Here is a 16,011-nt window from a genome sequence, read left to right as displayed (position 1 = left end):
CAGGTGTTCCCTCAGATGTTCCCCTTAGATGTTCCTGGTGCATGCCGTCTCTCTCCTCCTTTATAGTCCTCCTCCGCCAATCCTAACTCGGCTGCCCACACGCCGAGTACGCTGCTCTCCAATCAGGAGCAAGTCCTACAGTTTATTGGTTGAACTGGAGGCAGCTGTGTAAAAGCTGTTTTCTTCTCTCCCAGCGCCATATTGTGGGAGAGCAGATGCATAGAATAAGTCTTAATTCCAGTAACTCAGTCCAGTCCGGGCTGCTCCCCACAATCTCTACTTCTTAAGTGAAGAGAGCAGAAATTTTGGAGATTGTGTCTTCCCTAAATTATACTCCTGAAAAGTGTGGATGTAGCATCCATCCGGGTTTCATTTAGGCCTGGTGTCCTTCCAGCACATCACAGCTGCTGCTGCTGCTGCTTTGCCTTCTCTTACTTCATTCAACTGGCATTTTCTTTTTTTGGGTGGGTGGGGGGGTTAGAAATTTAAAGGCAGAGGCAGAGAGAGAAAGATCTTCCATCCGCTGGTTCACTCCTCAAGTGACCACGATGGACAGAGTTGGGCCCATTCAAAGCCAGGAGCCAGGAGGCTCCTCCGGGTCTCCCGTTTGGGTGCAGGGGCCTAAACCCCTGGGGCATCCTTTGCTGCTTTCCTGGGCCATTAGCAGGGAGCTGGTTCAGAAGTGGAACAGCCAGGACTGAAACTGCGACGTAAACTGGCACCCATATGGGATGCCAGCACTGCAGGTGGTGAGTTTACCAGCTAGGCCACAGCGCTGGCCCCTCACCTTGCATTTTCACCACTCTGTGCTAGCATCTAGATGTTAGCAGTGAATTCCTTCTTTCACCTAGAGTATGGCTTTCAAAACTTTCGTCCTGGTTCTCATAGTTACAACTGCACTTTATTCAGCGATCAGGTGCACATACATACACACTTGGTCAAGCACACATGCCACACTTACATGTAAAATGTAGACAGTTGCCTTAAATGATACCCTCACTACAGGCAGTATACTGTCATCTTTCCTTTTCTGTTCTACTTCATTCATATTCTCATTGCCTCCCCACGCCCCCATGATAGTACTGATTACTCTCTAAATTGGTTTTACGATCCAGGTCACCTGTGGTTGAAACACTGCCCTAGAGTCCATCTCTTGAAGATGAAGTATGTGTTCCCTATCCTTACAGAATTTTTAGGATAATTCATTGGAGCATAGACCAAAATAGTATGAATTATGTTGAGATTTATTTTTATGTTTAGGGAAGACGTTAACTGGTATTTCATGTTTGAGTCGACCGTGCTTGGCCTTTCAAGCAGTGAGACAGTCCGTCCTGAGCTCTGTAGGGTGAGCAGGTCCTGAAGGAAGAGCGAGGGTTCACAAAACTGCAGACTCCTTCAGCGTTTTGTTCTCAAGTGCTGTGGGATGTGCTCCAGTGTATGTGGCCAAAAAGCATGTCAGTGGATTGTTTTATTTACTTTCAGTAAAGAGGACAAGTGATTTCTAAACATTCCTTCAAAGAAACCATAGAATGAGAAAAACATACATTACCACAAGGCAACAGGAGAATGCACTCCTTATTAATCTCGTTACTTGGATAAACAGTGACTATACAGGAAGTCAGCTAAAACCAGTGGAATTATTAAAAACAATTCAGAACTTAGGGCTACTTAGATACATAATTATTTAGTACTTTGGTTGCTCTGTGTGGATATTGTACCTTGAGATATTAGTTAATGCCAATATATTGGGTAAAACATTAAAAAGTATATAAATTTTATCTTTATATCACCTCTTTAGTTTATTTGTATATTTCACAATATGCACAATACCTAAGTGTCATGTAAATACCTACCTCTATGCCAGTGTGTGTGTGTGTGCATGCGCACTCATACACTCTGCTGAAGGATTCCCAATCAAAAACATTTGGGGGCATTTTTGACTGGAGAGCTAGTAGAAGAAGCATTCAATTACTGTTAATGTGTCTCCTGGGGTCTACATGAAGAGAAGGGGGAGAAAATGAACACAGTGGAAGGGCGAGAGAGACAGAGGGCAATTATGTATGAATTAGAAGACAGCCCCCTTGGGGGGATTCATTTCCAAGGGCAGGGAGTTTGATCAGTGGCCTTTGCCTTCCTGAAGTTCACAGATTTTGTCAGCTCTTTCTCCTGGGAAGCATCCCGGTGCTAGTGCACACAGCTAGCAAGCACGTTGTGGGGACAGGCTTTCATCCCTCTGTAAGTGTAGCGTACACAGGAGAGGAATAAAGGACAGGAGACAATGGGTGAATGTTGTAGACAGCAACAGCTGGTCTCCATTGTCATTCATTGAGTGAAACGTTTGCCAGACACTACCTCTGTGTTAGCCATCTTCTGCACCAGGATTGGCAAACAACCAGCCAAGTCCACGCTGCTGTCCATTTTCGTAAAGTTTTATATGGAATGGAGTTTTATTTTTTTGAGAGTTTTCTGTAGTTGTTTCTGGCCTATAACAGCACAGTTGAATGATTGTGATGGAGACTGTCCTGCAGAATCTAAAGTATTAAAGTTTGGCCTTTTATTGAAAAATACTGTGGAATTCTGTTCTAGATTAATCATTAAGAGCTTCTGGCCACCACATGGCAAGTAAGCCATGGATGGTTTGGCTTCTGTCACTTGTGCCCTGCTTACTAGAACAGTCAAACCTACAGGGCATAGTAGGGCAGAGGGGATGAGCTGAAAGCACACTGCTAGGCCCATTTTGCCCATTGCCTCTGAAATTAGAGACTTCAAGTGATCGTTCTTTCAAGGCAGTGTGGAAGAACATGAACCTGTTCTATAAGCAGACTATTTTTCATGTTCTCTATCCCAGTCTTTCTACTAGTCTTTACTTTTCTGCTTTTAAAACTCTTGTGTTGAGGCTGGTGCTGAGGCACAGTGGATAAAGCTGCCACCTGCAGTGCTAGCATCCCATATAGGCACTGATTTGAGTCCCGGCTGCTCCAGTACAGATCCAGCTCCCTGATAGTGTGCCTGGGAAAGCAGTAGAAGATGGCCCACATCCTTGGGTCCCGACACCCCTATGGGAGACCCAGAAGAAGCTCCAGGATCCTGGTTTTGGACTGGCCCTGCTCTGGCCATTTCAGCCATTTGGGGAGTGAACCAGTGGATGGAAGATTTGCTCTCTATCTTTCTGCCTCTGCCTCTCTCCAACTCTGTCTTTCAAATAAATAAATACATCTTAAAAAAAAACCACTTGTATTACTCTTGTTTCTTTTTTTTTTCTGAATAAGTATTTTCTCACTTACAATAAAATGATTATTTTAAAAGAATTACTGATAACCCATTGGTGGCTGAAACTATGAAGTACTTACTGAAAATCCTTAATTCATTTCTCAGAAATTCTTGGTGTTACTTTATTTTCCTGATTTCACAAATGAGTAATAATTACAAGCTACAATCAAAGAAGCTAAGCAATGTGTGACCTGAGCAGCTGCAATATCTATGCGGAAGGCTGTCACCAACCAACCTTCCCAGGCCTTTGGTCTCCTCCCCCTGGCTCTTACCCCACTTCCTCCTAAGTGTCCTGTCTCATTTTTGAGTCTTTGACCTCGTCACCTAGGATTCCTGTTCATTGGAACACAGGCTCCAAGATAATTCCATCACTGCCCCTCAGGAGTCTACCTTAAACATCTGGTAAAGCTCTTATCTCTTTCTCTGCCATCAGAAATAATTCTCTTCTCTGAATGATTCCTGTATCTTAAAGCTTTCTTATATCTGCCCAGGTTGTACTAATTAGTATTGATTATACTCCTAGTTCCCTTACTACATAGTAACTTCCTTGATAAAAATTATTTTGTCTTCAATTTAATTTCTAATGAACCCAGTGCTGGGTCTGGTATGCAGTAGGCAATCAATAAATAGTGGTTTAACTGAGCTAGAGAAAGTTAAGACAAGGACTGGCATCTGGATCTGTTTTGCTTCACAGTAAGGCTGCTGTATTCAGGCACCCCAGAGCTGCAGGCCTATTCATTTGCAGTCTGATCTGCATGAAGAAGGACTTGTTTAATAGGGCTTGTCATTTGTGAGATGCTTTGTCTATTTCTCCATAGCTAGTATGCCATTAATGATGATTTTTCATTTTGTCTAACTGCATTGTTTCATTTCAACTAGAGTTCAAACAAAATAATTTTAGACAACATCCTAAGAACTTTTGGAAACATGACATTTCAGGTCTGTTTCCCCCTTTTGGTTTAAAAAATATATATACAGCTATAATTACTAATTGCTGCACTCTAACTAGAGACAGATGATACATATGTTTGTGACAATTTTCCAGAGGGAGAACTAAGTAACCAGGCTCATTTTTCCATAATGTGAATGTTATTCACAAACTATTACCATAATTGATGCACCAAGCCACTGTAGGGTAAATAATGTGTTGTGTGTGGGAAGCAAGCTAGTAGTCAATGAATATTAAAGAACAAAACCTCATTTTAAAAGAGAAACTGTAATTATAATCATTCTGAATTCATACTGCAAAACCAGTTAAAATAACTTGGCTGTTACTTATCTGTGTAACTCTGTGTATAAAGGGTTTAGGTATATGAATCCAGTTGTATAGAAATGTATATACACACATATTTTAATAAAAAGACACAATATCCAAATTCAGATTCATTTTTCAAAGGCTTTCGCTGCAGAGATGAGATGAGCAGGAATAGTTAAAAACTAAAACATATATTGATAGGAAAGAGCACAATTTTAATTTCCTTATCTTTTTCTTTTACATGTGTATTATGTCTACCTGAAATGTTTCAGCTCTTCACTTGACCAAGTACTCTTTCCAAATATATATTTCATAGAATATCTGTCTACCTCTGCTCCCTCTTACTGCTTTCTTGATGTAATGATTTGATCTTCTAGGATTGCTTATTGTATAATGTGAGGTCATAAGTCATTTTTTTTGTGTGAATCCTTAGTGTGCCCAATCAGACCGTTTCAGGCAGAGGTTATTTTGCATCTGTCTGTTTGCCTGCAGTCCTGTCTTATGTTTCTCATGGAGGATGGTGACTGTTATCATGTGTGTGCTAACTGTAGATCCTGTGCATCGTTGGTTACCTCCTTTTGTGTATCATATGCTGACATTTTTAAATATACCCTCTTTAAGGCCTGAGTTTGGTTTCTAAGTAGTGCATTAATATAAATGGAAAGACTCAGATCCTACTTAGTGGAATTTGCAATGGAATGCATAAACAGAAATCTGCAGTATGGCTTATGTGAAGTATGTAACTCCTTCGGTCTTTAACAAGTTCTGAAATCCAAGGGAAAGTGTTCCTGTTGTCCGTTGAAATGGAATGTTTTTGGTATGTATATTTTATTTCAGTTTTTTAAAAATTTAAAAGAGGAGGTGAGGGAGAGTCTTATTTCTCTCCCATACATTGGGTCACTCTCCAAATGCCTGCAACAGCCAGGGCTGGGCCAACGTAAAGTGAGGAGCTAGGAACTCAATTCAGGTCTTCCACATGGGTGGCAGGGACAAGTATGAGCCATCAGCTGCTAACTTCCAGAGTCTACATTAGCAGGAAGCTAGAGTCAGGAACCAGAGCTCAGTTTTGAACCAGGATAGTCTGCTGTGGAATGTAGGCGTGTTGACACTCCTCTTCCAACATACACTGTAGGTAAGATGATTGTTTCAGAGCTTAGATACATGTTTCAAAATAGGTCATAGTGTATCTATTCTTAGGAGCCTTTTAGAAAAATCTCTTCAACACTGATCCTGCTCTTAGTTGTCATCTGAGCATGTTCTGATAATTCCCTTAGAATATATAGCTGTTTTCCCGACACGATGGACATCTGTTGTCTTTCCCTTTTATAGCAATGAAAATGTGAACAGTTTCTAAAATGGTTTCTTAGATCAAAATTCCCTGGCCCTTAATGTCAAGCACAGCCAGTTTATTTAGTTTATACAAGTGGACATATTTGTATGATAGAAAAAATGAGTGAGTAGACAGTGTGTTATTGTATTGCCTGTAGAACCAGAGCCCATGCAATGAACCTGTGTAGCTCTCCTTCTCAAATCATGACTACTGTTGTAGCATGTTTTCCTTCTTTTAACCTAGTCTCCAGCAGTTGAATGTATCAGAAGGCTTTTTGGAAAGTTCTGGGAAAAAATAGGATAAAACTGATATAACACTTAGGAGTTCTAAGTATCAAAGTTCATCTCTATAAAGGTAATTGATTCAAAAGCAGCATTATTTGCTGTGCTTCAACACAATAAAGCAGAGTGTAGTTAGCACATCTGTGTCTGATATTGTGTTTGCTTGCCCTGATGATAATTATCACAAAGGGGGGGCATTATTCAGCCATGGACTCTGCAGAAGGACAAGGAACCCTGGGTCTGTCTGACCCTCAGGAAGGCTGTTCTCAAGTCATCCTACACAGCAGATTGGAATCCGCTGGGAACATTCTCCCACTTTGGGAATTCCAGTTGGATGGGCCTCTGGCCTGGTTCCCTCAAGGATTCAGGAAAGTACTTAGCTTGGAGCTGTTGCTCCAAGTTGAGTCTGTTCTTGGCAGTGGGCCCTGGCTTCTTTCCTGTTAGGCCTTGTGCCTCTTAAGAGCAGAGAGGAGGTCAGATGCAGATAACAGCAGGCATGATTTCTGCCTCCTAAAATGCTCACTGCTCCCTCCCTCCACGTGTTAAAGAACACATTTATCATGGAATATAGAGTAGTAGAGGGAATGCGGGTTTCTTTTTTGCTGAATAGCAATGTGTAGGATGGAATCCTTTCTGTTTACAATATAACTTTATCTCTTTGTAGTTTTCCTTGAAGTTGAAATCATTTTAAGCTTTACTGTTCAGCTAAGCTTATGAACTATTTCATTTGCAAGCTCTTTCTTGAAGGGTTAAGGGAAGCTTTTATAAGATGTTGAGGTCTTAGATGAAAAATGTTGAGTTAAACAATGGTTGTGTGTGAACTGTGTGTGTGCACGTGCATACACACATCAAACAAAGGTAGAGTGTGTGTATGTGTGCACACACATGCATGTGAATGCATGCCCAAAATCCTTTACCTAAATAAATGTGCCTGCTTGTTTATGGACTACAAGTGTGGAGAAAGAGAGGAAAAGTCATTCCCAGCAGAGGAAATACCACATACAAAACCTGGAAGAGTCCTGCAGTTTTCAAAAGATAAATGCATCCTTCTGCAGGTTTTCTGAGAGCTGTGACCAGCCATTCTCGTAGAGAAAAGGAAAAGCCCTTGAGCACCGATCCTACCTCTTCAGGCTCTTCCCAAGCATTCAGATGCTCTGCCAGAGGAAGCGCTGTGCTCCAAGTGCAGCTGCGATGCAGGCAGAGTTCTCACAGCACTGCCTGGGCAGGTCCTTCACACACATCGTCCCGTTTAACAGTAAACTGTCTGTGTAAGACGAAACAGAAAAGGTGGGTGGGAGTTGGAAGGGGGAGTTTATGCCAGGAAATGAAAATGAGTTGCTGCATAAGTCTGTCTTGATTCTAGTTTTCTAGTTTTGGATTTATTAAAAGGGCTCAATTGCTAGATCTAGTGCATGTTTTGTGAACTTCTAGTTCTTTGGAAGACATTAAAGATAAAATAGCAGATTTGCATTAGAGGACACTCTCTTGTTGGAGGAAATGACTGCCTCGCAGCTCCTAAACCATGGTATCTTTTGCCAGTTAACGTCTTTCTGGGAACTGGGTGCATTTAGTGTCCTCTCTGGTCCTCTTCTTTCCCTCCCTTATGTCTTATGAGGCTTTGAACCTAAGGATTCTGCTGCTTTGCCAGGCACATTAACAGGGAGTTGGATCAGAAGTGGAACAGCCAGGATTCAAACTGTGACTCATGTGGCATCCTGGCGTCACAGACAGTGGTTTAACAGATTCCCCTCTTCAAAGCTCTTACATGTCACCATTGCCTCTGTAGCCTTTCCCTTTTGTGATACTTTCAACAAAACACAGCCAACAAACCACCTCCGAAATTGAACTTCATCTCCATCCTTCCCTCCCATTAAGTAATATTCCATACTAATGCAAATATTAGATACTTGGGAAATAAAGCAAATGGAACATCTCTCTCCACTTTCTTTTACTCTGAGAGATTTGTATGCCCTTGTTCCCACTGTTCCACAATCATGTGATATTGCCTGAATCATGTAATCGCTGTTAAAGTCCTCCCTGTCTTCTCTGCAGGAGTCTTACAAACAAGGACAGCTGCATCCAGGCAGCCTGGTAGACCCAGCTCAGTAAAGTCCCTTTATGCTTGGAGATTCACTTCTTCCTTCACTGTGGCTCTGGCCCAAGTGAGTTGCCAGCCCAGAAGGCCCAGCCCTTGGCAGCACAGTAATTATAGGTTTCACGTGTTACCTGTTTGTATGTATACTATTTTTAGGTGTTTATTGAAAGAATCATTAATAACGCATATGTTTGTTGATGAAAAGCATTATTAAATTCTTACATTTTGTGTTTCTTTGTTCAGTGCTAAAATTAAGTGTGTTATCAAATGGAAGTTCATTATTTCCTTTCCTTAAAGTGGTCTACTTACTCAAGGTTAGACAGTACCAATTTTCATAAACTTTTTTTTAAAGATTTATTTATTTATTTCAAAGGCAGAGATAAAGAAAGAGAAGGAGAATCAGAGATCTTCTATCTGCTGGTTCACTCCCTAAATGGCTGCAATGGCTGGGATTAGGCCAGGCCGAACCCAGGAACCAGGAGTTTCAGCCAGGTCTCCCATATCATTGCAGTGGCCCAAGTACTTGGGCCATTTTCTGATGCTTTTCCAGGCACATTATCAGGGAGCTGGCTGGAACTGGAGCAGCTGGGACTCTAACCATTGCCCATATGAGATGCTAGAACTGCAGGTGGAGGCTTAGCCTTATAAATCACAGTGCTGACCCCTTCATGAAAAAAATTTTTTGGTAAAGATTTTTATTTATTTATTTATTTGAAAGGCAGAGTTCCACAGAGGTAGGAGAGGCAGAGAGAGAGAGAGATCTTCCATCTGCTGGTTCACTCCCCAGTTGACCACAATGGCCAGAGTTGTGCTGATCTGAAGCCAGGAGCCAGAAGCTTCTTTCAGGTTTCCCACATGGCTGCAGGGGCCCAAAGACTTGGGCCATCTTTTACTACTTTCCCAGGCCATAGCAGTGAACTGGACTGGAAGTGGAGCAGCTGGGACTTGAACCGGCGCCCATATGGGATGCTAGCAGTGCAGGGGATGGATTTTTTTTTTTTAAACAGGCAGAGTTAGACAGTGAGAGAGAGAGACAGAAAGGTCTTCCTGCCGTTGGTTCACCCCCAAAATGGCCACTACGGCCGGTGCGCTGCGCCAATCCGAAGCTAGGAGCCAGGTTCTTCCTCCTGGTCTCCCATGTGGGTGCAGGGCCCAAGCACTTGGGCCATCCTCCACTGCCTTCCTGGGCCACCTCAGAGAGCTGGACTGGAAGAGGAGCAACCGGGACAGAACCGGCGCCCCAACAGGGACTGGAACCCGGAGTGCTGGCGCTGCAGGCGGAGGATTAGCCTAGTGAGCCATGGTGCCAGCTCTTCATGAACTTTTAAGGTAGAGAATTCACTAATCCTACCTTGGAGTCTGACTACTGCTTTTTGGAACCTTTCATTATCTTAGTTTTCTTCCTTCTCTGTGAGCATTTGAAGAATATCACAAGGAATCTGTAGTGAAGACATGTTTTTACTATCTTCTCTTTAAGTATGATTGGTCATCAGTCATCTGTCACCTTTGCCCCCCCTCACCTCTCTGTCTTACCTGGGAAATCCTGAGTGCCTGACTTTTCAGACCATGAGCCCCTGTGGCCTCACCTCTCGCCTTCATCAGCCTGCATTACCTACATAGTCCTCTTACTGCTGCCTTAGTAGCAGCTCCATTCTTTGAAGCCCTTGTCTTTCTACGCATTTTCTCCAACCAGCTTGTCACCTGCGTGCTCTTTCTTGAGACTGTGTGCTCCACTTGGGAGAAGCACAAATCTGTCTGCACTTTTACCATTCTGGATCAGTGAGCCTCAGCATCTCATAGCTTTTTCAGTGTTGCCCATCAGTGCGTTAATCAAGTTTCTTTTTCTGCCCTCTTGGTAGTAGTTCTAAACTCTCCCTACTCTCCTCAAGGCTACAATGATAATAAGCAATTATTGAAAATTAACTATATCGAAGAAAATCATCCGCATTCTTGCTGTATGCCATAACTTTTCCTCCCTCCTGTCTTCTAGTCATGCAGCAAACACTAACTAAGCATCAGCTGTGTCGAGGCATGATGCCAAACCACAGGTTCTAAGTGTTGTGATTGAGGAGGATTAGGGACTTGCTGTCGAGGGGGCCTCTATTCCAGAGAGAGGTACAGAGGAGAAAATAGGGGGCAGTACTCCTGTATGGTAAGGGGGAGTTCACTGTGCTGTAGTTGCACCCAACCCGGATTTGGGGATGAGGATAAGGGAGAATTCTTGGAGGAAGAGACAAAAGTACCAATCTTAAGGGGTTATGCTGGAGGAACATAATGATATTGGATGTGCAAGGATTTCAGGGAGCTGAGCAGGCCATCAGAATACAGCAACCAGTGATCTTCTTTCCAATGTGAACTCCATGGACTGTGTGATCTGTAATCTCCATTACTAACTTGGTTTAGAATCCACGGAGTTCCTTTATTGTACTCTTAAGGAATGAGTTTTGACTCACTTGCTGTCGATGTCAACATGAAATTTTATTGTGCATTTGTGTAGCAGCTCTGCCGTACTGCTGTGAGAATTTCTGGGTGGGTGCAGAGAAAGCTGCTGCTTCCACATTGTTACAGAATGGTTTGTAAGTACTATGACTAAGTGGAGGTAGGCTTAGGGTTTTTCCAGAGGGCCTTTTGGTGATAATCACTCCTAAAGTTCTGAACACTCAAATGAAGCTGCTGCCTAGCCTGATGGCATATAAATAGCAGCTTCAAAAAACAGAAGCATATTTCTTTTCCATAAGTACATTTAGGAAAAGACATATTGGCTCTCAGTAAGTGTACATCTTCAGACACCTTGACTGGGAAAAGCATCACGCGCCTCCCAGGAAGATTGTATGTCCACAACTTTGTGACATGGACGTAGGGCAATGAAACGCTGGGCACTCCTCATCCTGGCCCTTTGCAGATGGAACCCCAGCAGACCCTGACCCTTCTGATCACAGTCAAGATTGCTCATTAGCTTCAGGAACAAAACTGAGCGACTGAGTGGCAAAATATTTCAGACCTTTTTCAGTCCGCTTTGGAGGATGGAGGCTAACATCATACATTCAAGCTCGTCTCCTTCTCTCTGTCTCTGGGAATGGAAATAGTTCACAGCATCCTATGGAAACTAGTTTTACATACAGATGGATCTGAACTATGTTGTGTTTGGTAATAATTTTTTTTTTTTTACCTGGGGCTAGAGATGTGGGGAGTAGGAGGGAGATACGGTTCATCTTATTAATAACTGTTGTGAGAGTCACTGTGTGCCCTGTGTCTGAACGCTTGTAGCATATCACACTTCCTGTAGTAGTCCCTGGGTGCCCTCATTCACATGGGCTCAAACCATGCTGGTAGATTTCACCCCTTTTTCTCCATATCTTGCATCTTGTAAAATGGGTGCAATGACATGTCACAGGTTTTTTTTTTTAAATCCTGATGTTTAATGAATTAGTAATAGTATAACAAAAAAAACCACTTTTTTTTATTTTTCTGGAAAAAACGTGTCTAGAGAGTGTCAATCATTTATCCAAGCTGTCATCTCCTGCTGCTGAATGCTAGGAGCTGCTGTTGGCAGCTGGGAGAAGGAGAAGGGAATAGCCGTCCCAATTTCTTTCTATGGCTGCAAGAGAGTGGGAGATGTTGTTTCAGCTGGGGGATTTAAAATGGATTCCTATTCACTTTCTGCCAAAGAGCCTGGACTGTTTTTAGTGTTGTAATCTTCTGTAGGCGTGGAGAAAGGTCAGCTCCTGATCTTGTTTTGGAGATCATGGGGTTAAAGCGGCAGCAGAGTCCTTTCCCCAGACCCAGGCTCTTGTCAGAATAATGTTTGGCCAGGTGTTAATCTGTGTCCTGAGGGGAGTGCTGGAATTCATTATTCATCCCGTGGGAGGGCAATAGGGGTGGGAGGAGGAGGCTGTCCTCCTGGGAGTGTACCAGGGCCAGGGCCTGCCTCCTGCCTTTACTGACATGTGCCGTTGGTGATAAAGGCAGCTGAAGTCCTTTTGAGGAATTCTGTTGTCAGCCAGCCAGGAGAGAAGCACAGAGGGAGCAGGAGGGAGGGAGAGGCAGGCAGCTTGGCAAGGCAGTCCCGGAGTGCAGTTTCCGGAGCGAGATCACACACAGTGTTTGAGGCACTAAGGGAAGGTGTGCAGGCACATGAAGGGCAAGGAGGGCAGGTTTGAAAGAGTGCATTTTCCTGCTTTTTCCCTCCTTCTTTTGCTCCTGTCGTTGAGCACATGTCATCCTTTGGAAAGCCCACCATCTGAAAGAAGCCGTTGCTGACATATGCTTTTTGTCCAGCACCATACTGTGGGTTTTCCTCTCTCCTCTTTATTTTTCCCCCATCTTTTCCTCTGAGGGCAGGAGGTGAGACAATGATCAAATCAAGCTGGTTCTATGTCAAGTTCAAGTATGCAGAGAAGGTAAGTCAATATATACCCCCTCCCCACCCCCAGGGAAACCTGCCACCTCCCTTCAGACTTCTCATGTTCAGGGTTCCTGTGGCCACCTGGGGAAGCCAGTGGAGCCCAGAAGTTTTAGTTGTGAATGTATTTCTCTGATTTAATGATTTTTTGAGTAAAATACAGGTTCTGTTCTTGTAAACTGATATGGCCAGATTGCCACTGACCAGGAGGACGGGATCTTCAGATTGTTCCAGAGTTACTGTTTCTTTAAAGAAAAAAACTAACGAAATGCCAGTGACAGGAAAGACAGTATGCTGCTATATATCAAAGAAGATTTTAAAGAGGGCTATTCTGTTGAACCTAGTGCATTTTTTGTTTTGAAATAAATTAACAATCACTTGCTATTATCTGCAGCTTGCTCAGTCAAAAGTTTTTACTTATTTTTTTCTTTTAGTTAACTGACTTTACCCAGTCATAGATAGAAGAAGAGATTTTTAGTATAAATTTAGGTATGGGAAGAATCACGATCATATTGTCTAGTCATATGTGAAACTATGCCTTTATTGTCTGTTGGAGGGTTATGGTTTAGAAAAAGAATAAATTTTGATTGCATCAAAAATATTTATACTAAACAGTTCTACTATATTTTAACATATCATTGCCTGGAGAAAAATATATACCACTAATGCATCTTCACTTATCTGGGGATGATCGTTGTGTTTTTGTTTATGGATTCATACACATCACTTTTCCTGTTGGGAATTTATAAGATTAGTGATGAGGTTTCTGGGGAAATGCTATACTATCTCTCACTCAGGACATCTGCACCCCTGATTTCCTTATTGGAAACACTGGCAGATTGGCTGCAGAGTTAATTGGAGGCTCTCGAATTAGACTAAGTTGTGGTGAAAGACAGAACTCTGATGGCTGCCTTCATATTCCTTAGTTATATGCACAACACAGAAAAAAAAAAGATATAAAAACAACTTCTCTATTCACCTAGTTTAAAAATTAAAATACTTGGGGTTCATTTTTCCTACATGGCTTTTTTTCTGTATTGATTTTATTTCTGCTGTTTTTATAACAGCAAAATCTCTTGTTCATTACCCATAATGAAGTTGCAGACTTTTTGTTTAGATGATCCACCTCCATTTTAAACCCATTTGCATTGTTCACTGTTAAAAGTATTATAACTAAAACATAATCTCTTATTGTACAGGATTGAAAGCTTATCATTGTGATTTGATTTGAGGTAGGGGTTCATTGGATGATTTTCTTTTAAGAAGCCTACTACCCATTATTTGCTGTTGTGAATTTTGATAACTTAAAACCATATTCTACTTTCCTAATCTTTTTCTTTTATCTTGCATGTTCTGAGAACCTGTAAGGCAAGAGTTAAGGGTCGTGAATTAACTAATGATAAAAATGTTTTTAGAAATGCTTTTTGTTAAAAAAGAAAAAGAAGGGGACAAGTGAATTGCTTCATTTGAATCATCGTATTTCTATTTCTTTAGCAACCAACAAAGAAGGCCTGCATTTAGCACTGTAGTGTAAGACTTCCTACCTCACTGGAGACTATCCTTGCATGTACTAGGGTGGAAAAAAGAGAAACAGGCGCAGCGCCCCCCCCCCCCCCCCCGCCCCATCTGAGTTTGGCATGGTTGTGGTCCTCTCAGTCTCAGTGATTCTCAGCAGAGCTTTTGTTCTTTCTTCACAATGAATCAGTTTTTAAATTTACATTGGAGATACTCCCCCACCCCCAAAAAACGAAAACCAAAATTGCTTCATCCAAATGGTGTGAGTTTCATCTGAAGAGATTAAAAAAAAAAAAAAAAGGCTTGATGTAGGCATCTTTGTAGGGACAGAAATGCTTATAAAACAAATTTAAGCCATTCTTTTTACATTTCCAAAAATTCATTTTTATAAGGGGTTCTTAATTTGGAATTTCTTTCTCCTCTGTTTTAAGGATAAAAAAGAAACCCCTGTCTCCCTTCTCAAACCCTGAAGCTAGTTTGATTGGTTGTAAACATGTACTTGTTAGAGAGGTATTTCTCCTGTGAAGTTTGGCCACAGCTGTAAGAAAATACGTAACATCTTTTCAATGGCCATTTACTAGTTGCATATTTAGGAAAATATGTTTCCTAAATATGTTTTAGACAGTCGGTCTTCAACAGTAAGAAGTTAAAATGATGAAAATCATGTGTAAAACATGACCAGAATCATTGCCATAGGAGAATACTGTTCATTTGTGATCATCAGGCATAAGCTCACACACTCCACAAAAATTCCCATTGAAAATTTGTATTAGAATTCTCTTTTTCTTGAATTTGGTGCTGTCCAGCCATCATTCCTTCTAGGAGTACTTACTTAAAGTAAGCTCCTACTATCCCCTCTGTTCCCTTCTGATTTTGCACATTCCCCCTGAGCAGTTCCCAATTTCAGAGGTTTTCTATGTGCCATGACTAATTTATATAAATATCTTATATCTTTTTTGAGTTCCAGAGACATACGTTCAATTGCCTGGGTAGATACTTGTCCTGAAGTATAAGAGATGCCTCAAATGCAGCATCTCTGAAGTGCTGTTAATTTTTTCTTCCTTCACCAGACATTTTTTTCCTGCTGTACTTCCTAGTTTAGCTAACACAATACCATCCAGCTGGTCATTGTGGTTCCCATGGGCCTGTTTTGGTTTAATTCTCATTGTCTCCCTCTGGCTTACTAGAGGAGCCTCATAATTGATCTTGCTGCTGCATTCACAGTACTGTCCAGTATTCTGGAGCCTTGCTAGCGTGATCTTGTTAATAGTTCCATCCAAATCTCTTACTCCCCTGCTCGTTCATGGCTGCCCTCTCACACCTACGCATCCTTTCTTGATCTCAACAGTGCTGCTACTCAGCCTTGTGTAGTCATGATGCATCTTATTGTACTGCTTAGTCACCAGTCTGTGTCCTCTGTCCCACTGTGGAATCTTTCAGATACAGAGCTCTGTTGTGGTGTGTGTGTGTGTGTGTGTGTCCATCCATCATATCAACAGAAAATAGATACAATTATTCTTCAAATAACATAAAATCTATGACCTTTTTTCTAGTAGTCTAGAAGACCTGGGTTGGAATTCTGCTTCTATACTTCACTGGCAGTATTTAACACTGGGCAATATATTGAAATTCAGTGAAATTTTTTTCCTCATCTACATATTACGTGGGGGAGAATTGTCAATTTATTGTTAATTAAACTTTTTATTTTGAGATAATAAATTGACATGCATTTGTAAGCAGTAATGCAGAGGTACCATGTGCCCTTTTTCTTGTTTTCCCCCATGGTAACCCCTTGTAAAACTATAGTAAAATATCACAACCAAGATGTTGGCAGTACTACAGATACAGAACAATTCCATTCAA

At 41.8% G+C, this 16,011-nt stretch overlaps 1 protein-coding gene across 10 annotated transcripts in view; it reads left to right on the top strand.

The window, feature by feature from the left end:
• The window catches only part of AUTS2 (activator of transcription and developmental regulator AUTS2), a 1,249,738-nt gene that overhangs the window by 378,856 nt on the left and 854,871 nt on the right, over nt 1–16,011 (top strand). The window contains exon 1 of one of the 10 annotated variants that reach the window (XM_051847928.2): nt 12,224–12,631. The exons of the other annotated variants lie outside the window; for them this stretch is intronic. Within the exon in view, the coding sequence (XP_051703888.1) occupies nt 12,584–12,631 (48 nt within the window). The 5' untranslated portion in view covers nt 12,224–12,583. Of the gene's footprint in view, nt 1–12,223; nt 12,632–16,011 lie in introns of those variants that run through there. 10 annotated transcript variants of the gene reach the window in all.

This window comes from Oryctolagus cuniculus, chromosome 19 (assembly GCF_964237555.1).
Source record: "Oryctolagus cuniculus chromosome 19, mOryCun1.1, whole genome shotgun sequence".
Lineage (NCBI taxonomy): Eukaryota > Metazoa > Chordata > Mammalia > Lagomorpha > Leporidae > Oryctolagus > Oryctolagus cuniculus.
This window is presented reverse-complemented; position numbering and strand designations above follow the sequence as displayed.